This window comes from Trichomycterus rosablanca, chromosome 10 (genome assembly GCF_030014385.1).
Source record: "Trichomycterus rosablanca isolate fTriRos1 chromosome 10, fTriRos1.hap1, whole genome shotgun sequence".
Classification (NCBI taxonomy): Eukaryota; Metazoa; Chordata; class Actinopteri; order Siluriformes; family Trichomycteridae; genus Trichomycterus; species Trichomycterus rosablanca.
This window is the reverse complement of record NC_085997.1, coordinates 24,794,905-24,822,721: the sequence shown is the minus strand read 5'-3', so window position 1 is coordinate 24,822,721 and position 27,817 is coordinate 24,794,905. Positions and strand designations below refer to the sequence as shown.

At 38.5% G+C, this 27,817-nt stretch overlaps 1 protein-coding gene across 1 annotated transcript in view; it reads left to right on the top strand.

The window, feature by feature from the left end:
• si:ch73-127m5.1 (neurotrypsin) overlaps positions 1-25,627 on the top strand; it is a 40,756-nt gene extending 15,129 nt beyond the window's left edge. The window contains exons 3-14 of the mRNA XM_063003711.1: positions 2,965-3,207; positions 4,819-4,957; positions 5,144-5,322; positions 7,203-7,350; positions 11,689-11,867; positions 12,744-12,885; positions 14,944-15,155; positions 16,704-16,845; positions 20,105-20,386; positions 20,625-20,747; positions 21,928-22,208; positions 24,845-25,627. Coding sequence (XP_062859781.1) covers positions 2,965-3,207; positions 4,819-4,957; positions 5,144-5,322; positions 7,203-7,350; positions 11,689-11,867; positions 12,744-12,885; positions 14,944-15,155; positions 16,704-16,845; positions 20,105-20,386; positions 20,625-20,747; positions 21,928-22,208; positions 24,845-25,179 — 2,405 coding nt within the window. The 3' untranslated portion in view covers positions 25,180-25,627. The remainder of the gene's footprint in view (positions 1-2,964; positions 3,208-4,818; positions 4,958-5,143; positions 5,323-7,202; positions 7,351-11,688; positions 11,868-12,743; positions 12,886-14,943; positions 15,156-16,703; positions 16,846-20,104; positions 20,387-20,624; positions 20,748-21,927; positions 22,209-24,844) is intronic.
• Positions 25,628-27,817: the final 2,190 nt, after the last annotated feature.

Genomic DNA, 27,817 nt, shown 5'->3' with positions numbered 1-27,817 from the left:
TAAATGTAGCTAGGAATCAGTGATCTGAATCTCATTGTATGTGATATTTCATGTTTTCTTCAAATGTTTTCCTTTTATATTTTTCTCATCAGAAACAGTTGGTGCTACTGTATTGTGTGCTATTATGAACATTTTTATGAACATTTACCCATTTTAGTGCATTATTAGATTTCAGCCTTGAGAAAAAGTGAACTATCTTTATTTTAGTCTGAGGCAAGAAGGTTTTTTTTTCCTCTTTATTTGCTGCTTTATTGCACACATCTTCATACGGCCAATAAAGCAGAAATACAATGAGTGATTTCCCCAGGGTTGGTGCTCAAAGTGGCGCAACTCATTTTGAGAGAGCTCTTAGTCATTCTGCCCTACTATCTCTAATTCAGCTATGCCTAATTGCAATTGGTCCATTTAAGCTCAGCTAGGGAACCATTCATCTCTCCTGCTTTGCACACACACAAACTCCCACACTTGCACAAACTTACACAGGCAAACACAACCCACTCTCGACTATTACACCACTTAAATTATGTGTTGGTCAGATTTTTTATCTTCAGTTGGTGCTAGAGTAAATGGCAGACAAAAACCTCAGTCAAGCCTAAGATTAGACTTCAGATTAGGTTTCAGTCAGTGGTGCACTGGATGGCATCATTATATACACAGTATACAATATGTGTGCAAGCAGCAAGATGTGTAAATGCAAAAGTTGCTGAGTCACGTCCTGAATTTGGCTATTAAACAAATCACAGGGTTAGCAGAAGATTAATGGTTGCAGCAAATTAAAGCCTCTTCAACCCTGACTGCTTTTACTTTCTTTTTTTTAAGGTGTCTGCCCAACCGGCACAATTTATAGAAGTTGTGGAAAATACTGGGAACATTTGGTGACATTTTGAAGACTTATGCTCACACCAGCCTTGCCAGTCTTTATAGGTTATAAATAATGAGAATTTTTATTCTATTTGAATTTCTGGGATGTTATTCCTGCATTCTGGGTAGTTGTTTGCATGTGAGTGCACATAAGAGCAGCAATAAACATTCTAATGGTAAATGCTGGTCTACTGCTGGTTTAAGTTCGGAAGTACAGGTTTTGGGCTCTGAACACAACTTATTATATTGTCACCAGCATGAAACAGCATAAGTGTGTATTAAACACTATGCATGTTGGTACACCAACTAGCCAAAACTATCATGAATATTAAAGTTCTGTTTTATAGCTGGCTAGAATTTTTAAATGACTTTATAATTTTATTTAATAGGCTAAACATTATCAGGACATATGCTGCACTTTTGGGTAGTTAAGTTACACAAGATTACACAAACCAGCATTAATTAGGAGTAAATTCGCAGTACCCCTAAACATCCAATTAGTGAACAAGAGTTCTTTTCACCAGAATGCCAGCAGCAGCAGATGAGCTTAATCGTTACTAGAACACTAGATATTCTACAACACTAGATATTGTTATATTCTTCTACAGAAAAAAAATATTTTCTTTGTGTGGCATTGGTGTTAACAGCTGCAACACTGTTCCACTGTTCAACATTATGGCAGGTTAAAGATTAGTGAAAAAAATGGTTTAAAAATAGTAATTTAACACTCTGTTACAGCATGCTTTTTTGTATTTTTAAGAATGTAATATTTGTAACAGTATTTGTTTTAAAAATATTTATCATGGTGCCCAGGTAGCACATCAGGATATTCCCCTAGCAAACCAGCACCGAGATTCTGAACTCCTCGGTTCGAAACTCGGTGCTGCCACCGGTCAGCTGGGCGCCATCTGTTAGGCATAATTGGCAGTGCCTGCAGCAGATACTAATTGGCAACCGGGGCTGGACTATGTATGGGTGGGTGGGTCTTCATACGCTGTGTAAGGACCCTGATTGGCAGAAGAGCACAGGCGAGAAGAGGAGGGCTGTGCACGTGTTGGTAGAGATAACATTTTATTGAAGCAGGTATTAAATCATTTATCATTGTAGAATCATATAACCTGACATGGCCAGCCTAATAATGACTTTAAAATACACATTTTAAGTATTTCTGTCAAGACTGTAACTCAGTGTATCTGGTGTATTGATATGATAATCATACTATGGGTTGCCTATGATAATTTAGCCTAAAATGTGACAATTGTGGCAGTGTTTTGACTCTTGAAAGATCTGCAGGGCTAGCAAGTGCAGCTGAGACTGTCAGAGGAGATATTTTTGTTGCATTGCTGGCAGTGTTTCACAGTCCATATGTAGAAGGGAAGTGTTTTGATGAGGGTCTACACGTGTAAGCCTTTTCTATAATCACTGCCTAGTATGTTTACCATGTGTTTTGTTCTGTGAATTATACCATATTACTTGGACAATCTCATATGCAAGCACTCAATGGTTAGGTGTGTGGCTAAATAACATTTACTTTTTTGACCTTACTGATGGGAGTTTAAACTTAAATTTGGGGAGGAAATTACAGGTGCCTGTTGAATGACAGGTTAATCAAAGCTTTCCTGCAGCATCTGCTTTCTTTGGAGAAGAGCCTTTCCCTCTTGGATAAGAACTCCTCGGCAGATCTCTTTCCAATCCTTATCTTTTTCTGGGGAGTAAGGCAGAAGAAGCTCTAGATGTCCAAGTCTCCAACCCTGGGGCTGATAAATCAAAGCAGAATTGGTTTGTACTTGATGATAAAGCCAAGATGAGTGTTTCTGAGAGATAAATACAGCAGTACTGCAGTGCATGGGTCTAGTCCAATATGCTGCTGGCCATAAACCTCGTTTAAAGTTGTAGACCTGGACTGTTTTAAACAGAAAGCCCTGTAAGATTATTTCATAGTCAAAGGGTGTTGAATAAAAATGAAGCTAGTAGTTCAGTCACATATTTGCACCGTTGATTGATTTTTTTTAATGTTTCATATTTTTCTACTTTTGCTTCTCAACAGTGGCTTTGTTTCTCTTATTTAAATACTTACCTTTTGGTTTTCTTTTTATTTTGCAGTCCCTCTTTCCTGTTCTGAGGGTTTTACTGAATTGGGCTACTACAATGGCACAGTGTCTCAAACAGATTCAGGTTCACCATGCCTGAAGTGGACAGAGTTTCCTGATTATGTGCAGCAGTACCCTGGCCGAGGTCTGGGGGAGCACAACTTCTGCCGTAACCCAGACCGTGAGTCCAATCCCTGGTGCTTCTTCAGACAGAGCTCTGGGGCCATTGGCTGGGCTTACTGCGACTGCCACCAGGGTAAGACCTACTGTCTTTCACTAGTACAGAATATAATTAAATGATCTCATAAAGTCTGTCAAAAATATATAACTGTAACTAACGATTATACAAAGAATTTCATATAATGGTCTGTCTTATAATGATTTAGTTTAAATATTTTAGATGATGAAAGTGTTGTGATTATCTTAACATTAAACATTTAAGTAAATTTAATTTCTATTTACATTTACGTTTTTGGCATTTAGCTGATGCTTTTATTTAAAGTGACTTGCAGTACAGTGACAATATATTATTTAAGCAATTTAGGGTTAAGGGCCTTCTCAAGGGCCCAGCAGTGGCAACCTGGCAACCTTGAACCAGTGACCTTTTGAGTAAGGTACTAGTCCAGTACCTTACTTGCTAGGCTACAACTGCCCCCCATTATTTTACATTTCAGACTTAAATGCAAGAGGCCGATACACAAATGACAACTTTTCTACTAGTAATGTGTCAAACCTTTTACAAAAGTACACAAAGACTTCGCAGAGAACAAATATTGTTTTATAGTGGGCATTTGTATGTTTGAGTTTACTGCTGTTGGTGGTGGTTTTATTGGCAGCGGCCTAATGGCTGTCTAGAGCTATGAGGCCACATAAAAGCAAATCTTTTCTGAGTTGCCTGTGGTTGTCCTGCCTGTATCACTTATTTCACTTCATTATATTTTTATGTTTTACCACTGCTTTTATCCTGGTAAGATTTACGATGGGTCCAGTTTCCCTGGAATCATTAGGTGCAATGCAGTAACACACCTCGGACAGGACGCCAATCCATCCTAGGGCCTTGGCTATCCCCCCTCAGACATAGCCGGTGTTTAAATATAGATGCCCAATTGGCAGATAGCACTGCTGGAGATTCCAACCCTGGATCCTAGTAGTAGTGGGTTAGCGATTTTGGCTCTGCACCACCCCAGTGGCACTATCACTCATAATTTTAAAATGAATGTATTTTGGCCACATGCTTAGTCCTTTTTTTAGTTAATAGTAAGCCTGCTCCAGCAAACTATGTGATTTTGTCAGTTTAAATAGCACTGGTCAATTTTTAATTGTTGTTTTTTAATGCAAAATAGTGGAATATTTGAACACAATAAGGGAATTGGTGAAACAATGTGATTATGTTTTCTCCTGCTATTTGCATTGTGGGAATGATTTTAAGAGGTTTTCACTCCACCATAAACATTTCTGCTGACAAGTGAAAAAGTGGCAGATTACCTTGATAAATTACTAGAATGGTATAATTAAATGCTTGCAGGGAGCAACATAATTAGCTGCTATAGTTAACTTTGTGACTTAAAACCAAAGGTCTATTCTATGTTTTTTAATATACCTGTTAAACAATCTTCTGAGTGCATTAGGTTAGTGAAGCATTCTAATACAGTAGCCCAGGACTGCCTACGTATCTGCTATAGCTGACTCTGTTCACTGTGTCTGAGAGAGAAAATGACAGAAAATTGTCTACTTGCTGCTATAACAGTGACCCCTCCTGTCTGGTTGAGCTTAAACATCCATATGTCTTAAGACTTTATATAAGAATCTGTTGGTGACCTGTGTTAAAATATGTCTGTCTGTCTGTCTGTCTGTATATCTCTCTCAGGTGCCGTCAGGCTTGTGGGGGGTTCTTCTACTAAAAGTGGACGTTTGGAGGTGTATCTGAATGGCCAGTGGGGCTCTGTGTGTGACACTCACTGGTCTGATCGAGATGCCAGTGTGGTTTGCAGGCAGCTTGGTCTGAGGTATGATAGACAAATAAACATTAGCCGTTATACTAAAATTAGTCTTTATCTGCCGGATGTTATCCACAGAATATTTAATTCTTTGTGCTTCTTCACTTAGTCTCGGCATGTATGTAGTGCCAAAAAAATGTGCCAAAGTAAAGCGCTATGACCTTATGCAACATATTTTTTGTACATTTGCTGCAGTGAGATTGGCACAGCTCTTCAGCACTCCTACTTTGGCCCCGGCTCTGGACTCTTCCACTACACTCGGCTTGGCTGCCGTGGCAACGAGAGCTCCCTCCTGGAGTGCAGGAGCCGGAAGTTTGTCACCAACGACTGCAACCATGGCAACGAGGCCGGGGTGGTGTGCGCCCCACCTGAAGGTCAGGTGGCTCTCAGTGCGCCTCTGACTACTCTGACCTTTAGAATAACAGACACAAAACAGCCTCCTACACACAAGTGCTGACAAAAAGAGTTTTGTTTTGGATGAGTTGATAAAGAGGCCATGGATCAGGGAGAGGGGGTAGGAAGAGAAATGGAAGGAAAGACAGTGAGGAGGTGGATGGGAGCATTAGTCAGATTCTTTAATTGACTTTTTCATGATTTTCTAACTTCAGAGGATGGCAGTGGAGTGTTGTAGTTGGAGCAGCTATATAATTTGAAAGAAAACATCATCAGTGATGGTAGATATGCAACAGAGACATAATAGACACATTAAGGAAAATAATAAGAAAAATAAAATGACACGGATAGGAAAATGAGAGTGCAAATAGGTTAGATAATGAAAGATGATATACAGTGCAATGGCTGCCAAGAAAAGGCTCAGAAAGTTTTGGTTACCTGCTGTGAGGATATGGGGATGGATATGCTTGATTAGCCTAGTTCATTATGCTTGTTTGTGTTTCCAGGGGAGACAGCTATAAATGAGACCATAAGATAATTTCAACCTAATTTCTATTCAGCACATCTGTAGTATATAAACAGTTTCAGTCATTCTGACAAACATGTTTACTTGCTTAAAATGAAAGCTTAATGGCAGTTGTTACACGTAACACATGTTTGAATTACAAAGTGATGTGAAAAGTATTTGCCTCTTCCCAATTTCTTCTGTTTTTGCATATTTGTCTCACATGTTTCAGAACATCAAACTACTTTTATTATTAGCTAACCTAATTGATTTTATTTAATGAAGAAAAATGCTGTTTAGCCCTACCTGGCTCTATGTGGAAAAAGTAATTGCCCCTTAGCTACTAAATAAACCCTTTCACTAAATTCAGTTGACACCCGGGTTCAATTTCACTAGTCATAGCTTGTTGAGTCTTAACATAATTTAAATAAAACCTGTCTGGCAGTGTAAAGTAAGCTAGAAGGTCACAAAAAGCAGCACATAATTCAAATACATACGTGAAACACAGTTATTGAAATCTAGCGTCTGCAACGGGTTACAAAGCCACTGCTAAGGCTCTGGGACTCCAGCAAACCAGTCAATGGTAAAAAAAATGTCTTGACACCCATTCAGGCAGTCACAAAAAAACCCAGACAAACATCTGAAGAACTGCCAATACACGTGATTCCACAACTAGAAAGACACTGGACAAATATGGCACCCATTTGAAAGTTGTAAAACGCAAATCACTGCTGATCAAAAACATTTGTTTGACCTCCAAAGCATCTTTGTGGACTGACTTTGGGTCCTGTTACATCTGGCATAAAGCCAACACTGCATTCTACCATAAGAACATCACACCAACAGTCAAATAATCTGGGACCTGGTTGATCTGTCATAATTGATGGAACCATTTGCTCTCTATCTGAAAATCCTGAAGAAGAATGTTCACCCATTAGAGGTTTTCTTAGAGGAGAGTGGCCGAGTCAAAGTCCTGAGTTGAATCCTACTGAGATGTTGTGGCAAGAACCCACCAATGTGGCCAAATTCTTCAAACAAGGTCAGAATTTTTCTGCAGCAATGTAAAAGACTCATTGTGAGTTACCACAAACATTTGATTGTCGTTATTACTGCCAAGGGTAGCACATTTAGTTATTAAGAAGTACATTTTTTTTCACATGGTTGATATACTGTAGGTTTGCAATAAATCTTTATTTTCAATTAATGGAATGATCATATAAAAGCCGCATTTTGTATTTCCTTGTGTTTACTGCTTATATTTTAGACAGTATTACATTCTGCAGCCATGCAGCTTGTACTTTATATCAGTGTATTTACTGTGGTGCTGAGGTTAGTGTGCTTTGCCATCCTGATTAGGTCCTGGCCCCCCTCTGAGACTTGTAGGAGGGGAAGAGGATTTTGAGGGCAGAGTGGAGATTTATCACAATGGACGCTGGGGAACCATATGTGACGACCAGTGGGATGACATGGATGCTGAGGTGGTTTGCAGACAGCTCGGCCTGGGGTGAGTTTAGGTGCACTATTTGTTGCAGTACATTACCCATTATGCTGCAGATCCTGTGAGGGAAACAACTGTCTGCAGCTGTTTAACAGCTTTCTACAAAGTGTTTAAAAAATTAATAGAGCACTGTATATGGCTTTAACTTTAGATGCACTTGGTAGATTGTTTCATGCAAGTGGATAATAGTTTTTGTCTTACTTCTGTGTGTATATGGGCATGTAAAAGAGTATGATCAGAATAAATAATTAATTTCATGCTATTTATACAGTGGTGCAGAGACTCTTCTGTGTTGTAAATGTACACAGTATGGGTCTATCAAACATTGATATGACAAAGTGCCCCATGTACAGAAAAAATAGACATAAAGAACTGTTTTTTTGTCATTTGTCAGGTACAAGGTGAGTTCGGGTAACCGGAGTCATATTTTCATGACATGAATAGTAACAAAACAGTATCTTACATGTCAATAGATAAAAAATTTCATTATGTACATGTATTAATATATAGTGTTCGAATTACATTTGCTGATATTTGCAAAATAACAATTCTGAGCAGAAAAAAGCTTTATTAGAAGCATTTGAATGTGGTTAATAACGTGACACATGCTTCAGCTGAATATTGGCTTTATGAAAAAGTTTAAACAGATATTTTAATGATAAATATTAAAAACCCACCTCGACTGCAATCAGGGATCCCCAGCAGCGTAAGACAAATTGACTATGCTAAATTGGGAGAAAATAGGAGAAAAAAAAAGTCAAACAACACACACTTAAAAGCACTAATGAAATTAGAGATGCATCAACACACATCTGTGCACAGAGGTTCACACCAATTTACCCTTAGTCCCTCTCCTTCTCTTTCTCTCTTTCCCGCACTTATACACACATTCATATGTGCACTTATATCTATAACCATACATATTAAATTTGCAGTGAATTGCACACTTTTGATGGTCACAGTTTTCTTTTTCTAACAATGCATTTTAATTTGCTCAAATTTATGATCCTTTTTATCCATACATTAAATGCAGTAAAATTGAATTGCTTTTGGATATCTGACAGTTAAATAGCTGTATGACTTTAGAACTTTATGTTTAACTAAATGCTTTGAACATTACAGAGAGAGTAGTATTGCATTAATAAAACATTACAAAAACAAAAGTCATGCATTATTTCTCTTAATAGCACTCTAAATGTTTTGCCAAAGAGAACCCCAGTAAACTAAACCTGAATTTACCCTGCAGTAGTAGTATAACTTGCTTTCGTATATAGTGGTGTTCAAAAAAATAGCAGTGATTTTAAAAAAGCGAATAAAGCACAAAATCATTATAATAACATTTATTTCCATAAATGCAAATGCACTGAAAATACTACACTTTTAATTCTAAATCAAAACATTAACAAAATGTAGTCAGTTTGTGTCAATCCTTTACAGAAAATTAAGAAAAATAAATTTTAGGCTGTTCAAAATAATAGCAGTGCCAGCATTTTTCTTTAAAAACTCAAAAAATGTATCTATAACATGAAAAAATGTTTGAGGTTTCACTTTACTTTAATTACTGAACTAATATTTAGTGGCAGAACAATTGTTTCCGAGATCTGTGTTGCATGGAGTCGACCAACTTCTGGCACCTCTGAACAGGTATTCCAGTCCAGGATGATTAGACTACATTCCACAGTTCTTCTGCAATTTTGGGTTTTGCCTCAAAAAAACACGTGTCAGATGTCAGCCCACAAGTTCTCTATGAGATTGAAGTCAGGGGATTGGGCTGGCCACTCTATTACCTCAATCTTGTTTGTCTGTAACCAAGATGTTTTGGGTCATTGTCATGTTGAAACACCCATTTTAAGGACATATCTTCTTCAACATAGGGCAACATGATCTGCTCAAGTATTCTGATATATTTAAACTGATCCATGATCCCTTGTATGCGATAAACAGGTGTAACACCATGGTATGATAAACATCCCCATATCATCATTTTGTACCACCGTGCTTTACTGTCTTCACAGTGAACTTTGGCTTGAATTCAGTGATCAGGGGTCGTCTGACATACTGTCTACGGCCACTAGACCCAAATAGAACAATTTTGCTTTCACCAGTCCACAAAATGTTGAGCCATTTCTCTTTGGACCAGTCAATGTGTTCCTTGGCAAATGTTAACCCATTCAGGACACGTCTTTTTCTTAACAACGGGACTTTGCAAGGAGTTCTTGCTGGTAAATTGGCTTCATTTAATCATCTTCTGTACTCACTGGTAAATTTATTGACTGAGTATTTGCTATTTTGGCTAATCTTCGATCCAATTGAACAGTAGTTCCACGCTTCCTTCCGTATCTTTCAGGTTTTGGTTGTCACTTCAAGGCATTTGAGATCATTTTAGCTGAGCAGGCTATAATTTGCTGCACTTCTCTGTATGTTTTTTCTCTCTACAATCAACTTTTTAATCAAAGTACGCTGTTCATCAGAACAATGTCTGGAACAACTCATTTTCCCCAGTATTTCAAAAGGAAATGTGCTATGACCAACCTGTGCAACATTTGCCACCCTCCTACATTAAATAAGGGCCAAAACTGACACCCGTTCTTCTGCAGAATGAATGACTTCACCAATTGAACTCCTCACTGCTATTATTTTGAACAACCCCCTTTCAATCAATGCTTCGATTACTCAGAATGAGTGGGATGCATGTCCTAATTGTTGGGTTTGTTTTGTTTTCATTACTCTACTACACTTTCAAGTAAATTTTTTGCTATGTAGAAATAGCATTTCTACTAAAAACAGTGATTTATCAGGTTAATGGTGTTGGACTGCTATTATTTTGAACACTACTGTACATGAACAAAATGTTAAATTCACACTTAAATGCCGGATGCCAATTTATATAGTCAGAACCAGCCATCCAACAACAATGATATATTTTTAAATCAATTTATGGGGGTTTAAAGTTAGCGTGCAGGATGCACAATGTTCATTCGTATAGTGGTTCTGTATTAAGAACTGTAGCTTAATGAATAATGTATGAATAAATGAAAAATTCATAATGTACACTTGTTGTGTACCTGTCTCCCTGTATATAATGTGCCTGTCTATCTGTCTTATCTATCTTATTAATCAAAAGTTTGTGGGCACCTGGCAGATCCACAGTATTATTAAGTCAGCCCCACTTTGTATTAGAATATAAATGCATAGATGCTTTTATTCAGCCACAACAGCATTAGTAAGGTCAGACACTGATTGATGACTCACTGATTGATGATGTTAGTTAATAAAAACCTGCTTGCTTTCAGCACTGCAATTCATTTAAAAGATTTTAGACATGTTTAGGGTCACGACTGTGCAGTCCAGTCTAGTTACACCACACCAAACTTGGCAAGCCATTTCTTTATGACTCTTACATTGTCTACATGTCATGCTGAAAAAAAGGTTTATTTATTTTTTAATATCCAATTTGTTCTGATTAGGTCATAGTGGGTCTGGTCCACCCTGAAAAACTAGGCACAAGGCAGGAATAAATAATTCCATCACACAACAACTTATACATTCAATAACTCACATCTAAAGACAATTCAGGGTAGATATTATACTATCTGCATGTGTTTGGAAGATGGAAAAAAATCAGGGTATCCAGAAAGAAACCCACACAAACCCAGGACCCCATTTGCTGTATGTCTTTCACTTCACCTAATGCACCAAAGACATTTTACAGATTTAAAAGCACACCGTTCTCCAGCATGTAATTGTATACGATGGCATTACTATCAAAACAAGTCCATACTTCTTTTTCACTTACCCTTCTTCATTTCATCCTTCACGTAAATATACATTTGGATTTATATCCTTGGACAGGTTAGTGTTATACTAACACCTACCAAACCCCAATTTAAACATGGGACTGCCAAATGCACCTGATTTATAATGCCAGAACACATTTCCACAGTTCCTGTTCAGCCATAAAAATCCTATTTATTAAATTCCTGGTAAACAGTTACTGATCTAATGTTGCAGTAATGTTTTCTTTTTGAGGTCATACAAAGCCTTTTACTGGGCATTGCAACTAAGAACACTGGACTTTTGTCTTTTCTGGGAGACTGTATGAAATTATGCCTTGTGGCTGATCTGTTGTTGCTCCTAGATGTTTTCTATTTACAGTGATCTCATTTACTGATGGCTGTGGCAGGTGTAGCAGAACAGAAATTTGTCTGTGTATTTATCATAGTACATTATGATAGCAGTTTCATCATGTGGCGATCCAAGAGAACATTATTTTTGTGATGTTAGCACTGTTGTCAGAGAATGCTTCCATTGTTGATGCATTTGTTGGTTGTTTTTTGCATTTAGGGGCATCCCAAAGGCCTGGTCGTGGGCTCACTTTGGGCAAGGCAATGGACCGATCCTGCTGGATGCTGTTCAGTGCACAGGAAATGAGCTCTCCCTGGATGAGTGTCCTCACAGCACCTGGCAACAACACAACTGTGACCACATGGAGGATGCTGGAGTGTCCTGTAACCCCTATACAGGTCAGAATAAGATTAGACTTTATTAATCCCTGGAGGAATATAGTGTTTAGCAGCACACTGTTAAAGCAAACAGCTGTAAAATAAATACTTAGGTGAGAGAAAATCTATAAACTATAAACTGGATGTAAGGTTGTGCTAATATAGGTAATATATTTACTGATAACTGTGCAATTACACACCTGCTATACAGATGCTCTACAGAAATTATACAGATGAGGAAGCATGTAGTCCTAATTGTACTGAGTGTAATGTAATGGGTAAAGCAATTCCAGCTGCAGCTACCTATTGCACTAGGTGCATCAAATAATCAAATATATTAATTAAACAAAATAGTTCCTGGTTTTTGGCTGTTTGGCCAAGGTCCTTTCCTGTTCCAGCCTGACAGGTTCCCCTGTGTACAAACTAAGGTCTATAAAGTCATAGTTTGACGGGTTTGGTGTAGGCATGCACAGAGCTTTGATCTTTATCCAACTGAACCCCCTTGGAGAAAATTATGAAAGCTGATTGTGACTCAAGCTTGCTCATCCACCAATGTGGGACTCAATATTAATGCTTATGGTTTTGAAAAAGGGTGTCCAACAATCTCATGATTAGGTGCCCACATACTTTTTGGCCAAATAGTGTTTATTGCTAGTCGGGAATGGATGTGTAGTATAGAGGACACCTTTTAGCCATAGTAGTAATTATGGCAAATAAACAGACTGTGCAATATACCACACATTGTTTATGACCGGGTAGAAATTGCAAAATAGCAATGTACAGTGTTATCAGTAAAACGGAAAAACAAAATTTTTATAGTTAAAGACAAAATTTATTGTAATAATATGTAAGACAGCAGCATTGGAGATCTGTGTTTTGGATTGGTTCATGTTACAGATGGTGTGGTGAGACTGGTGGATGGAGATAACCCGTGGGAGGGCCGGCTGGAGGTGTACCACTCAGGAGATTGGGGCACAGTGTGTGATGATAACTGGACTGAGCATCATGCACAAGTCGTGTGTAGACAGCTTGGATTCAGGTACTAAACTTTAGCAGGAATTATAAACATAATTTTCTCAGTATTACCAACAGGACATTATCTGCATGGTAATTAATCTTTTCAGTCTTTCATAACATCAGCGGCCCCCAACCTTTTTTGCACCACGGACCGGTTTCATATAAGATATAATCTCACGGACCGTCTGTGGCGGGGGGATTTAAAATAAAATAACTATAGCTTGGAAAATCTTTGTGAATCCCGAGCTTTTTTCACTGCAACGAGATGATGCTCCCACCTACTGGTCATTGGGGACAATAACACCCGAAGAGTATTGGAAATTTAATTGCTCTTGTAGTGATCTCTAATTATTTATTCTTTCTGTGCGGTCCGGTAATATTGGCCCAGTGGTTGGGGACCACTGACCTAAATCATTCATCAAAATCATGAACCATTCCATTTTATCCTTTCAACAAGTGATCGGTTCACCTACTCATTTCCTCATTCCATCCAATCTATTAATTCTATCAATCTATTAATTAATCTGACTATCTATCCATGCATCCATTAAATGATCATAGTGCATCTATAGTGCAACCATGTTAACCATGTTGGACTACCTGTCCAAGTTTTATTACTCATATATTCTTTTACTTTCTGTAAAGAAGTGAACCAGGTGGCAGTATTGCTTAGGAGCAAACAGAGAAAACTTTAAATTTAGCATGTTTCTTTTTAGTGCATACTTTATACATTATGGCCTAGCAGGTGGCATAGAGGCACAGATGACTGACTGTGTCTGTTCCTTTAATCAGCAATTCAAGGGCAGTCTCTGTGCCTCATTAAGCTTTATTTGTTGCAGCCAGTCAGATCTCATTACACAGCTCTTTGCTAGGTCCTCTCATTTCCTTTATTTTTTCTGTTTTGTGTACACTCTTATTTTGGTTGTCAGGCAGATACACCTGGCTCAAGGTCTGATTTGAGGATTTGCCCAGCTTCTCCCTTGTAAATGTAGCCATTACAAGGAAATCACCCTGGACGTGAGCTGCATCCAGTAAGGTTTGGTGGTACTTCTCAAATGCGGCTGCTACAGAATGCCCATCCTGGACACAAACGGTGTTCAGTCAAAGTGGCAGTCTGTTGTCTTTCTTTTTATAGCTGCAGCCGTTTTTACTGAGTTCCCTGTCTTTGCTGCTTTTTTCAAGAATGTGGATTGTGTCCCCATCACCAGTGCCAACCTATCTCTTCTGTATGTCTTTTATCTCTGTGTTTTTTGTGTGATTTTGCAATTGCTGGGGATTTTGCGATTGCATGGCATCTTCCGTCATTCTTGGCAATTACGCGATGGAGTGGTGATTTCTTCTCTGACAAACACTTTTGCATATCTAATCTGTTCAATCTTTTCTCTGCTTCCAACTGTGACTTGTGTTTTAGTTCCTGTGTCTAGTTATTTTAAGTATGCTGCCATCGGGTTCATTTGCTATAACATTACTGGTGCTGGGTGCACCTCACATTACAAATAGATAAATACCTAGCACTGGGAAATGTTGGCATTATGGATATTATTATTATACATATGAGCACAAGCTAAATACCTCTTATACAATTCGGTAATAGTTGTATTACAATACAATTTTTTAATGCATTTTCTCCCTTTTTCTCCGCATTTTTAACGCGTCCAATTTTTACCCAATTGCGTTATGCTTTCTCTCCACTGGCGCTAACCCCTGCCCCGATTAAGGAGAGCGAACTGACACACGCCTCCGACACGTGTGCAGTAGCCGACTGAATCTTTTCACCTGTACGAGGCGAGTTTATATGCAGATCAGCTTTGTGCATGGAGAGCCACAGGTCCCTATCCGGCTCCCTCCCTGGGTGAACAACAGCCAAATGTTGTTCATATAGCCGCCCAGCCGAATGGCAGAGCTGAGATTCGATAGGATGTATTCGAAATCCCAGCTCTGGTGTGTTAGCGTATTTTACTGCTGCATTACCTGAGCGGCCTATATTAGCATTTAGCAACTTTAAAGTAACACCTCAGCTAATAGTAGCGAGGGTTATGTTTTCATGTTTTCAGTAGTGTAAAAGTTAATATGTGTGCAGGGGAGGTGCAGAAGTGGCACCTGCAGGGGCTTTTGGTAAGGGAACTGGCCTGATCTTGATGGATGATGTGCAGTGTGCAGGAACTGAGTCCTCACTGCTTGAGTGCAAACACAGCGTGTGGGGTCGTCATGACTGCTCTCACAGTGAAGATGTGGGCATACGGTGTCATAGAGCAGAGACCAATGAGGTTGGACTTGTTCCAGAAACCACAGGTAGGTTACTGCCTATTAATCATTAATTGCATGTGTGTAGGAGTATGTTGACAGTAACTTGTTAAAGCAATACTTGTTTGATTAACAGTTTATTGCTGATATTGACCTGCTATATCCTTGTGTGTGTGTGTGATGTGTTAGTTGAATATAAGTCTATATTCAGTTTTGTAAGATGCACTGAGCCCCTTTAAAGTGGTGTTTAAAACAATAGTCCTGTACCTTTGTTGGAACTGTGTGAACCTTTAGAACCTTAAAGCAATTCTGAGGGAAAAAACTATTATCCTTATGTACAGCCCATTTCCAGAGAAGTGTGAACATTTTGTAAAATGTTGTACAAGCAAGATCTGTGATTTGTTAATTTGCTCGAACTTAATGCCTGCAACACAGTCAAATTGGGGCAGAGGCATATATAACACTGTGTTTCATCACCTTTACTAATAATGACACTTTTTAATTATTTGAGAGCTAATAAATGTTGCTGTTTTGCAAGTGGAATTTTGCCCATTGTTTCTTAATGCAAAACTTCAGCTGCTCAAAAGTGTGTGGTCACCAATGTCTGATTATATATTTTCAACAGAAGCCAGATCTGAACTGTACTGCATTTATTAACTTTTTAGGAAATCATGTAAATACACATTTTTTCATAAAAATCTTTAGTTTTCAACTATAAATGTATATGTCTACAAGATGAGCAGTAAATATGGTTAACAAGATTCTAAACTTTGCTTTTATAAATGATTGCTTTTGGACTAGCTGGCAGGTCACTAAATTTTAATAGGTAAAATATAATTTGCAAATTATCAACAGAAATGTTCATATAAAATTCTCTATGAAATATTATTACACACATGTATTCATAAATAAAACTATTGTGTTTTAAGAACATGTAAGAAACCAGGAACCTACAGGATCACATAGTTCGTAGTCTCATTTTAATGTTTCTGTGTTTGTTTGTGAACATGGAAGTAAGAGAGACAGAGAGAGATTTAACTGATATTTGCATCTCTCTGTCCAGAGAGATGTTAATGTCTCTCGTTGAGTGCAGCCCAAAGGGCAGAATAAATACAATCTGTATTTCAGCATAACAAGTACTGCTGTCAGCAACAAATACTATTTGAATTTCAATAGAACTACTTGTCCTCTTTGCTGGCCACAGCCCTCCAGCTGACATTTGACTCTATAATTGTCTAAAACATTATTATTTACAGTTTTTACAATCCCATGGACTCATGATTAGATCTGTGAAGTGTTTTCTTTTTCCCATTAGCATTTCAACTAGGCATCATTACTTTAATCTGCATTAATCAGATTCCCTGCTGGGTAAGCGATAAGCGTGATTTGAAGTTGCTAAATATTTGTGAAAATGCAGGCTGTATCCAAAGTGAGAATGGTAGCTGGAGGCACCATCTTTAAATTACTATTTTGCATTGCATTTTACTTCATATATTACAAGGATTATGAAATTCTTGGGCTTGCTGTAATGTAATAAACTGGTTGATAAAGAAGATGTTTTTTTCAGTGTGACTGATTTAGTTACGTTTTTTTTAGGCCCCATGGTGCGTCTGATTGGTGGAGATGGGAGGAAGGAAGGCAGAGTGGAGATATTCCTGAATGAAGAGTGGGGAAGCGTTTGCGACCATGGCTGGAATGATGTTAATGCTGGTGTGGTTTGCAGACAGTTAGGATTCACGTAAGGATCAGCAGTTGTTTATTAATAATATTGAAAATAGAACGGCTGCTTGCTTATAACTGTAGCTTTGGGTGACACGGTGGCTAAGTGGGTAGCACTGTCGCCTCACAGCAAGAAGGTCCTGGCGGAACATGTTTCCGGTCAAAATCAATGCGTTGTTCCTGGAAGAACAATGCTTTTAACCACTCACTGCTATCTGATTTAATTAATGTGTGCCTCCTACTCCACCTCCTCTAAGCTTAGCTAGACACTACCATCCAATACTGAAGAAAAAGCTTTTTCTGTTTTACAGTGGGGCCAAAAAGTATTTAGTCAGCCACTGATTGTGCAAGTTCTCCTACTTAGAAAGATGAGAGAGGTCTGTAATTTTCATCATAGGTACACTTCAACTATGAGAGACAAAATGAGAAAAAAAAATCCAGGAAATCACATTGTAGGATTTTTAAAGAATTTATTTGTAAATTATGGTGGAAAATAAGTATTTGGTCACCCACAAACAAGCAAGATTTCTGGCTCTCACAGACCTGTAACTTCTTCTTTAAGAAGCTCTTCTGTCCTCCACTCGTTACCTGTATTAATGGCACCTGTTTGACCTCGTTATCTGTATAAAAGACACCTGTCCACAGCCTCAAACAGTCAGACTCCAAACTCAACCATGGCCAAGACCAAAGAGCTGTCGAAGGACACCAGGAAGAAAATTGTAGACCTGCACCAGGCTGGGAAGAGTGAATCTACAATAGGCAAGCAGGTTGATGTGAATAAATCAACTGTGGGAGCAATTGTAAGAAAATGAAAGACATACAAGACCATTGATAATCTCCCTCGATCTGGGGCCCCACGCAAGATCTCATCCCGTGGGGTCAAAATGATCATGAGAACGGTGAGAAAAAATCCCAGAACTACTCGGAGGGACCTGATGAATGACCTGCAGAGAGCTGGGACCAAAGTAACAAAGGCTACCATCAGTAACACACTACGCCGAGAGGGACTCAAATCCTGCAGTGCCAGGCGTGTCCCCCTGCTTAAGCCAGTACATGTCCAGGCCCGTCTGAAGTTTGCCAGAGAGCATATGGATGATCCAGAAGAGGATTGGGAGAATATCATGTGGTCAGATGAAACCAAAATTTAACTTTTTGGTAAAAACTCAACTCGTCGTGTTTGGAGGAAAAAGAATGCTGAGTTGCATCCCAAGAACACCATACCTACTGTGAAGCATGGGGGTGGAAACATCATGCTTTGGGGCTGTTTTTCTGCAGAGGGGACAGGACGACTGATCCGTGTTAAGGGAAGAATGAACGGGGCCATGTATCGTGAGATTTTAAGCCAAAACCTCCTTCCATCAGTGAGAGCATTGAAGACGGAACGTGGCTGGGTCTTCCAGCATGACAATGATCCCAAACACACTGCTCAGGCAACGAAGGAGTGGCTCCGTAAAAAGCATTTCAAGGTCCTGGAGTGGCCTAGCCAGTCTCCAGACCTCAACCCCATAGAAAATTTGTGGAGGGAGTTGAAAGTCCGTGTTGCCCAGCGACAGCCCCAAAACATCACTGCTCTAGAGGAGATCTGCATGGAGGAATGGGCCAAAATACCAGCTACAGTGTGTGCAAACCTGGTGAAGACTTACAGGAAACGTTTGACCTCTGTCATTGCCAACAAAGGTTATGTTACAAAGTATTGAGTTGAACTTTTGTTATTGACCAAATACTTATTTTCCACCATAATTTACAAATAAATTCTTTAAAAATCCTACAGTGTGATTTCCTGGATTTTTTTTTCTCATTTTGTCTCTCATAGTTGAAGTGTACCTATGATGAAAATTACAGACCTCTCTCATCTTTCTAAGTAGGAGAACTTGCACAATCAGTGGCTGACTAAATACTTTTTGGCCCCACTGTAGTTGTTAGTCGATTTTCAGTATCCAATGTAGCCTGTTTAGAGCCTGTCCCAAAAACAATGGGCTCAGGATGGGATTACCTTTGCTTACACCTATAGGTAATTTACAATAACAGTATTCTATAGAAACCCATAACGGTTGTGGGAAGAATATACCAAACTTCACACAGACAGTAGCAATTGAACCTGAGTTAATAAATCAACACTAGCTTTTGTGCCATCAGGCCTGGGACTGTTTTTCTTGTTTGTTTAACATTAGCATTGTGCATTATTGTGCAGCTGTAATTTGTTTAGAAAATTATGTCTTGGAGGGTGATTTTAAATGCATCTCCTACCATTGGCTAGTTATGTAAATAAACTACTAGCAGAGCTTTTCTAGATGTAAATGATGTAGTCATCCATTTAAAAATTTTAATTTAAGTTTTAATTGACCAAAACAAAACCAACATGAAATGTTTGTATTGCAATTCAAAGTTCTATTTTTTGGAAAATGAATAGGGGGCACAAAAATATACAATATTTTTTAAACCAAAGATAACAGGAACATAATTAACTTATTGGGTTCTACAAAAAGGCGAAGGGCCAGTCAGGGTATGAAGTTTACATGATCTAATAAAGCTGTAAGATTTTAGAAAATGTTCTTAATGTTTCTTCTTTATTTAACTGTTAAGTGTTAATCATTACACCTTAAGAAAAGGAAATGCTTTATCTATAAAATAAATGAGGGTGGATACATTTTTTATTTTGGTTAGAAGAAGTGGCCTCACCAACGGTGTTAGAAAACCTAGTAGGTTTGTAAAATGGTCTGATGTCTCATGTACAGATCCCTGCCCTGACCAAGTAGAGGAGCATTCTATCACGAGTTCCCCCAGACACACATACAGTTGCCAGCTACTTCTCTTCACCTGTCAGTATCGCATTCGAAAAGTCACGCACCAATAGCGGTAAATCAGCCACCTTCTGTGCCGGTGCCTCCACCAGCCATTAGAATTCACACTGAGAAACCCATTTGATTTTTTTTCACTCATACATGGCCAGTTGTGCCAGTGTGGATTCCTGGCTGGTTGATTGCACAGCTTAGGTCCGAACTTGAGACCTTGAGATCTCATGAGTAGTGGGCTAGTGTTGCAGAGAATTGTCCTTGTTACTAAAAAAGATCCTAGAGTAAGCATCAATATCAATTAGAACTCTAAGCTTTGATATCAGATTGGATCAAAAATAAAAAAGCTGTGATTCAGGACATACCGGTGGCAGATACAAGCAAGTTTATGAGCATGTCCTGCTTAAGCAATCATGTTTACCTTTTAACAAATCCCTGTAAAAGCAAAACCATGTTTAAAGTCTGATTTCAATTTTTTCAATGCAGTGGAGTATCTAAGGCAAGACCACAGGGTTACTTTGGCTCTGGGAAGGGTCCGATTCATCTGGCCAATGTGAGGTGCACAGGCAAGGAGTCTTTCCTTGGAGAGTGTCCTGCTAAGGGACCAGACAGCCACGTGTGTAAGCACGGCCAGGATGCCGGAGTCGTGTGTGATTACATTCCAGAGCCACAGGCAGACATCGCCATAGTGGGCACACATACATGTGGCATGAGGGTCGGGCCTGAACGACGCAGCAAGAGAATCGTTGGTGGGCACAAGTCTGTCAGGTGATTAAGCTTTTGTCTTTATAATTTATAGAATTTATAGAATTTATAAATATAGAATTTATTTGTTTAGCAAATCACAAATGGAATCACTGTGTTTTTGGTAGATAAGAGAAATCATTCAGGAGTGTGTTAATTGGGTTTTTGCTGCAGTGTTTACTTCTTCCGTCGTTAATTGTTTCTTTGTTCGTGTGTGTGTGTGTGTGTGTGTGTGTGTGTGTGTGTGTGTGTGTGTTGTTAGGGGGGACTGGCCATGGCAGTCATCGTTGTGGCTTCGATCTCAGTCTAAAGGATTACATCCTCTGTGTGGAGCCACGCTGATCAATTCTTGCTGGCTTATTACTGCTGCACACTGTTTCAAACGGTAAGAGCGACACCTGCTGGACATGAACTGCACTTACATATCACTCAACTTTCGTGTACAGTATATAATACAAATGCTAAACTGACTGTGCGTACAATTAGAATTTTGATTTACTTTATATTTTTAATATGACCTACATCCAAATATTAGTATGTACAGGACATGCTCTCAAGCTTTACCCACATGTTCTAACTCTTTTAACAGCTTGTGCTAGTGTTTTTCTTTTTTACTTTTGTTTGCCTCCTTCAGGTGCACATGTTGCAAATATTTGACAAATGCATCAATAACCATCCAACTGTGTTAGTACGTGCGGGCTGTTTTAGAATCAGGAAAAGACTTTTTAACAAGGCAGGCATGCAGTCCTCTGATCTGCAGCTGTCGTGATGTGTTGTGGTGTGAAATGCAAAAACTCCTAAAAGACCTAAAAACAAAGGTGGAATCAATGCAAAAACACTTACACAAAATAGCGAGGGTAGACTAAAAAAGTCTAATCCAGCGTGGAGTACAGACTACCACTCCATTACAGGAGTATTTCTATACATTCACATATAGAAAAGTTTCTAATCAGATTTTTAGCTAAAACAGTTAAGAAGTAAAGGGCTTTTTTCATTCACACTTTCATAAAATTAAAACCAAGGAACATTTGGAATGGGCCACTTTAGCCTGCAAAGTAAATTTAGCTATAAAAAATAATAATAATAATAATAACACCACTTTAGTGCATTGTTATTACTACAACATGCAAACTATCAATGGCATGTTATGTTTCACAATTAATAATGTTTAATCTGAAACGTAATATTTGTATGCTGCTCGTGGATACCAATAATTTGTATTGTAACTTCGCATACACACCACCACAATAATTTACTAATGATTTACCTAAACAGCATTAAGGGTCAACACAGGCCAGGAGAAACTGGGTTGAGAGCTAATGAAATTAATTTATGAATGTAAAGCTGATAATATACCTGGTAAGCTGTGCTGATAAAGCAAATGATAGTAAAGCAACAACATTAGAAGCCTAAAATCAGTTAAGGTGTTTGTAAAATTGGGGTTCTTCAGAAATATAAAACAATTGTTCCAAGGTCGAAATTCTTTGTTACATGAATGATGAATGATGGCATTAACCAGTCTGACACTCTTTCTCACTTTTTCTTTTATACTCTTGGTGTACAAGGTTTGGCAGTGATGCGTCTCGGTACGTGGTAAAGCTGGGTGACTATGATACAGAGGAGCAGGATGATTTTGAGCGTGTTCTCACTCCGGAGCATGTTGAGGTGCACAGGAAATACACCAGTGAGAGCTGGGAGCATGATATAGCTTTGATCCGGCTGAAGGGATCTGAGGGAAAATGTGTGTCATTCAACCCTCACACCAATGCGGCCTGTCTGCCTGCACATGGCAGCAAGTGGGGCAAGAGACCTGCATCTTGTGTCATCACTGGCTGGGGCAAATCAGGTATGAGGAACCTTACACTAATTAGTAATGTAGTACTTTCAATGCATAACCAAGTCTTATTTTTATCACTGTAACACAAATGCACAGTTAAGGCATACACATCTGGTCACTGTATATGCTTTGATCTTAAGACATCTAGTGCAAATCTTCAATTTTCATTTTTCTTGAATTTAATACGTTTTTTATTAGACTTTTGTCACCCTATGTATTTTGTCCCCTTCTATATTTTTGTTTTCATGACCATATCCACATCATTTATGTCACTGGATTTGAAACACTGGTATTGACTACACTGTTGTGTACATTATATATGTTCACTTAGTGTGTATCTTCTCACACCCACCCATTGTGTTTATCTTACCTAATTCCTTGTCTAAGCCTATTATTTTATAACATTTCACAGGCATGTTATATAATTTATTATTTACAGTAATCGAAAGTTTTTAACCACGTCTGCCACTTATTCACAACATAAACAGATACAGTGTATCACAAAAGTGAGTACACCCCTCACATTTCTGCAAATATTTCATTATATCTTTTCATGGGACAACACTATAGACATGAAACTTGGATATAACTTAGAGTAGTCAGTGTACAGCTTGTATAGCAGTGTAGATTTACTGTCTTCTGAAAATAACTCAACACACAGCCATTAATGTCTAAATAGCTGGCAACATAAGTGAGTACACCCCACAGTGAACATGTCCAAATTGTGCCCAAATGTGTCGTTGTCCCTCCCTGGTGTCATGTGTCAAGGTCCCAGGTGTAAATGGGGAGCAGGGCTGTTAAATTTGGTGTTTTGGGTACAATTCTCTCATACTGGCCACTGGATATTCAACATGGCACCTCATGGCAAAGAACTCTCTGAGGATGTGAGAAATAGAATTGTTGCTCTCCACAAAGATGGCCTGGGCTATAAGAAGATTGCTAACACCCTGAAACTGAGCTACAGCATGGTGGCCAAGGTCATACAGCGCTTTTCCAGGACAGGTTCCACTCGGAACAGGCTTCGCCAGGGTCGACCAAAGAAGTTGAGTCCACGTGTTCGGCGTCATATCCAGAGGTTGGCTTTAAAAAATAGACACATGAGTGCTGCCAGCATTGCTGCAGAGGTTGAAGACGTGGGAGGTCAGCCTGTCAGTGCTCAGACCATACGCCGCTCACTGCATCAACTCGGTCTGCATGGTCGTCATCCCAGAAGGAAGCTGACGCACAAGAAAGCCAGCAAACAGTTTGCTGAAGACAAGCAGTCCAAGAACATGGATTACTGGAATGCCCTGTGGTCTGACGAGACCCAGATAAACTTGTTTGGCTCAGATGGTGTCCAGCATGTGTGGCGGCGCCCTGGTGAGAAGTACCAAGACAACTGTATCTTGCCTACAGTCAAGCATGGTGGTGGTAGCATCATGGTCTTGGGCTGCATGAGTGTTTCTGGCACTGGGGAGCTGCGGTTCATTGAGGGAAACATGAATTCCAACATGTACTGTGACATTCTGAAACAGAGCATGATCCCCTCCCTTCGAAAACTGAAGCTGAAGGTAAAGGTGATGGACTAAACCCAATTGAGCACCTGTGGCGCATCCTCAAGTGGAAGGTGGAGGAGTTCAAGGTGTCTAACATCCACCAGCTCCGTGATGTCATCATGGAGGAGTGGAAGAGGATTCCAGTAGCAACCTGTGCAGCTCTGGTGAATTCCATGCCCAGAAGGGTTAAGGCAGTGCTCGATAATAATGGTACTCACTTATGTTGCCAGCCATTTAGACATTAATGGCTGTGTGTTGAGTTATTTTCAGAAGACAGTAAATCTATACTGCTATACAAGCTGTACACTGACTACTCTAAGTTATATCCAAGTTTTATTTCTATAGTGTTGTCCCATGAAAAGATATAATGAAATATTTGCAGAAATGTGAGGGGTGTACTCACTTTTGTGATACACTGTATATGATTAAACAGAGTATTCAGACGCCATATTAGAAATACAAATGTGTAAAGGTTATATAAAATAGATAAACTTTCGAATAGTTTACCTTTTTTTTCAAATGAAGTATTTATTGGCACACACACATTAAGACAAATCAGAACACTTTTAGAACAATGTACTCATAAAAATAGCCTCATTTCATAATACATAATATAATACATCATAATGTCCACAATTTACTTTGGGTAAATTTAATCCTTCTAATGCCAAATTATACTTGGAAATTACACACTGTCAAAGGAGGCATTAATGTAAGTGAGTGATGTATGGAGACATACTAAAGAAACATTAATTTCCATCTGCCAAGAAACACAATCTCCACATTGTAAGAGTGAAGGCTGTTAAATGTTACATGCTCATGGTTTTCCAGCAAGCTCAAGATTTAAAGCTTGGCAATAATGGCACATGACTTAAAGGTTCCCATGTGGCACTGTGTTTACAGTGTTCTCAAAGTGCAGGTCTTAAAAGCCAAGAGTTTAAGTGCAATTTTGGACCAAACTGGATTTGAACTACTACATTTTAGTGTCATTTAATCCACATCAGCACAAGCACTTTAATTTCTGGCTATAAAAATACTAACTGAGCAAGGATAGCAAATCACACTAGCATTATGTCAACCATAATAAGCCCTCTTTCTTTTTCTTTTCAGACACAGAGCACCCCCACACTCTGCTTCAGGCCTGGGTTCCTCTCCTCCCATCATGGCAGTGTAAGAAGCGATACGGTGAGCGTTTTACCAGCCACAGCATGCTCTGCGCTGGCAGCATGACCTCTGACCTACTTCGACATCCTGACAGTTGCCAGGGTGATAGTGGTGGTCCTCTGGTGTGCCAGGGTGAGTCTGGGCGCTGGGTGCTTACAGGAGTCATTTCTTGGGGTCACGGCTGTGGTGACCCTTCCTCCCCTGGTGTGTATTCTCGAATAAGCCGTTACTTACCATGGATCGAGCAGGTGACACAGAGCACGGCTCCTGTGCAACACTGAACTATGACCCATCGTTGATCACAGGACTCATAAGACAGCGACAGAGAAGCCTGAAAGCATTGGGTACCATCACATACTGATATTTACAGGCTGCACTGCACAACGCCCTGGATCTTACTGTAATCTGTCTAGTGTTTGTTTTCTACCCTACACTGATTTATAGCATTTAGAGATCTAGGTACAGTGCATTTAGTCTGGAAACTCAAAGTGGCATCGAGTTATGTGATGTGAAGTTTGAAGGGTTGTTTGTGTTGTAGTGCTGTCCAGAGGCTGCAGTGCATGTCCATGTGTGTATTATATTCAAAAGCCATTCAGTGCAGCCACCAAGTCCTTCTGCATGGTAGATAATGAGAAGCTGAACGGGATTCTTTTTTCTGTGGGTTTATACTGTAGTAATGAAACGGAAATCTTTTCCTAACCCTTTGGCTGCTGATTGCTGTTAAAGCCTTCTGGACTAATACATTTACTTTTTAATGTATTTCAACTGTTTCAATGTTGTGTGACAATTAGTTTGTTAGAGTGTCCATTAAAATGATTAGATTGGTTTATATAGGTTATAGAGAACACTCAAATAATCTTTAGAGCCATTATGTCTCTGTAAATGCCTTTCATGTAAAAATCAGGCATTTTGGGTGCTCAGCTGGCACAGTGGTCTAATGCTCTAGTCCACCACCTTTAAGATATCAAGCTTCTGAGTTATAACCTCTGCTATGAAATAGACTTGGCTGGGCACCCAAACCGGCAAATTTGGCAATGCCTGAGAGATGCGACCTCTGCTGGCTAGGGAAGGCACCTGCATGAGGGGTGGATGTCACAAAATAGCATATTTATTGGAAATGGATTGGTAGAAAAATTGGGAAATACAAAAATAGAATCATAAAAAATAATCGGATACTTTCATTTAATAATCAATAATACTGAAACAGTCTTATGTACATTTCTAGCTTATATAATATTATATAAAACATCTGGAAAAATATATAAATTTATGTCCCAATCAGTCGTTTAATATTTTTGTGACAATAGGGTCAACACAGTCAACCTACTAGATTAATGCCTGGCTTTCAAATTCATTATCAACAAAAAAAGGAATATGAATCAAAAGGAGTCATTCCAGTCTTACATTTTGGTGACTGAAACCAAGTCTCTCGAGGCAGGGCATAATGTCTTTTTATTTATATCCAACCTGACATTGTAGACAGTAATTACTGTATGAACTGTAATAGGGAATAGCCATACTTCATTTATTTATATATTGTATTAGATTTTTTGTGGCAAAGACATTCCATCTCTTTCTTCATTCACAAACAGTTTATCACATTTTCCCATTTAAGTATTATCTTTGAAATGAAACTGGTGTGTTTAATGTAAAGAAACATTTAAACAATGTTTATTTTGTTTTACAAAATGGTTTACATCCAGTAGGTGGCGACACATGGTGTTTTTTTATTGGATTTCAGCTATACTGTGCATCAGTCCTGTAATGTATTCAACTGTAGTGAGTTCTTTGCTCTTAAACCTATACAGCTGTCTGACTTTTTTTGACTTGTCATATAAATTAGGAAACATCATGAGCAGTAAGGGCTTTGTACAATATTTAAGAATAATTGGCTGTGTTTATACTGTAAATAAGTGGGTGGAAGGAATGTCTACAATGCACAAACATTTCTGTAAATGTTAATGTTTGGGATCTCTGTTTATCAAGACAAATCAGAAATAAAATGTATAAAGGTCTTAAATGATTAAACAATTAATGTATACAACATAGGTTACATAAGTATATCCTACTTCACATTGGGATTTGGGCAATTCAAGTGTAAACAACATTATATGAGATGTTATCTTCACATATTAAAAAGTTAAAGTAAGAAGGATATTGCCTGAACTGTTTTTCAATCATTAGAAATGAATCATTTTAAATCACTTCCACCATTGTGCAAAAGTAACGACAACAACAACAAAAAAACATCTGGTTTGTCTCCATAGTCCTGTGTATAGACACACACACACCATTAATTCTTATTTCAAACTCACTTTGTATAAAAACTGTTTGAGATGAGATTTTAAATCTTTGAAGATACTGAAAGTTACTAAAATTAGATTTTTTTCCTGATGCTTGTTCTGCTCTGTAAAAGCCATGTCTGTGAAAGCTGCATGTCATATAATCATTTGTGTGTAATGTACAAATCATTCAGTCTCATGTAAAAACTATTGCCAGCTCTGTAAAAAGTTATATTTTATGTGTGACAAGTGCCAAAATAAAATAATTTCTTCTCGTGGCATTTATCCTTGCAGACTGTATTGCTTGGAATGTTTGAAAAAGCCTACCTACTGTTTTGCTATTGTAGGTATTTGTATAAGATTATGCCATTTAGATCAAACATAGTATGACTATACCACCTATTAATATACATATACCGCAGTACTAGAATAAAATAGGCTGTTATTCAAACTATCAAGTTATTTTCTTGTCAGTAATTTATTATTTTTTATACATACACAATTTCCAGAGTTACTAAAAATACAGTGAAAACCTACAAGGAAAAGATTTTCAATGTTCTTCTGAACAACCTAATTGCATTTTGTACATATAAACAAATTTAGAAATTGATGTCTGCAGCACTCACAGAACATGTTT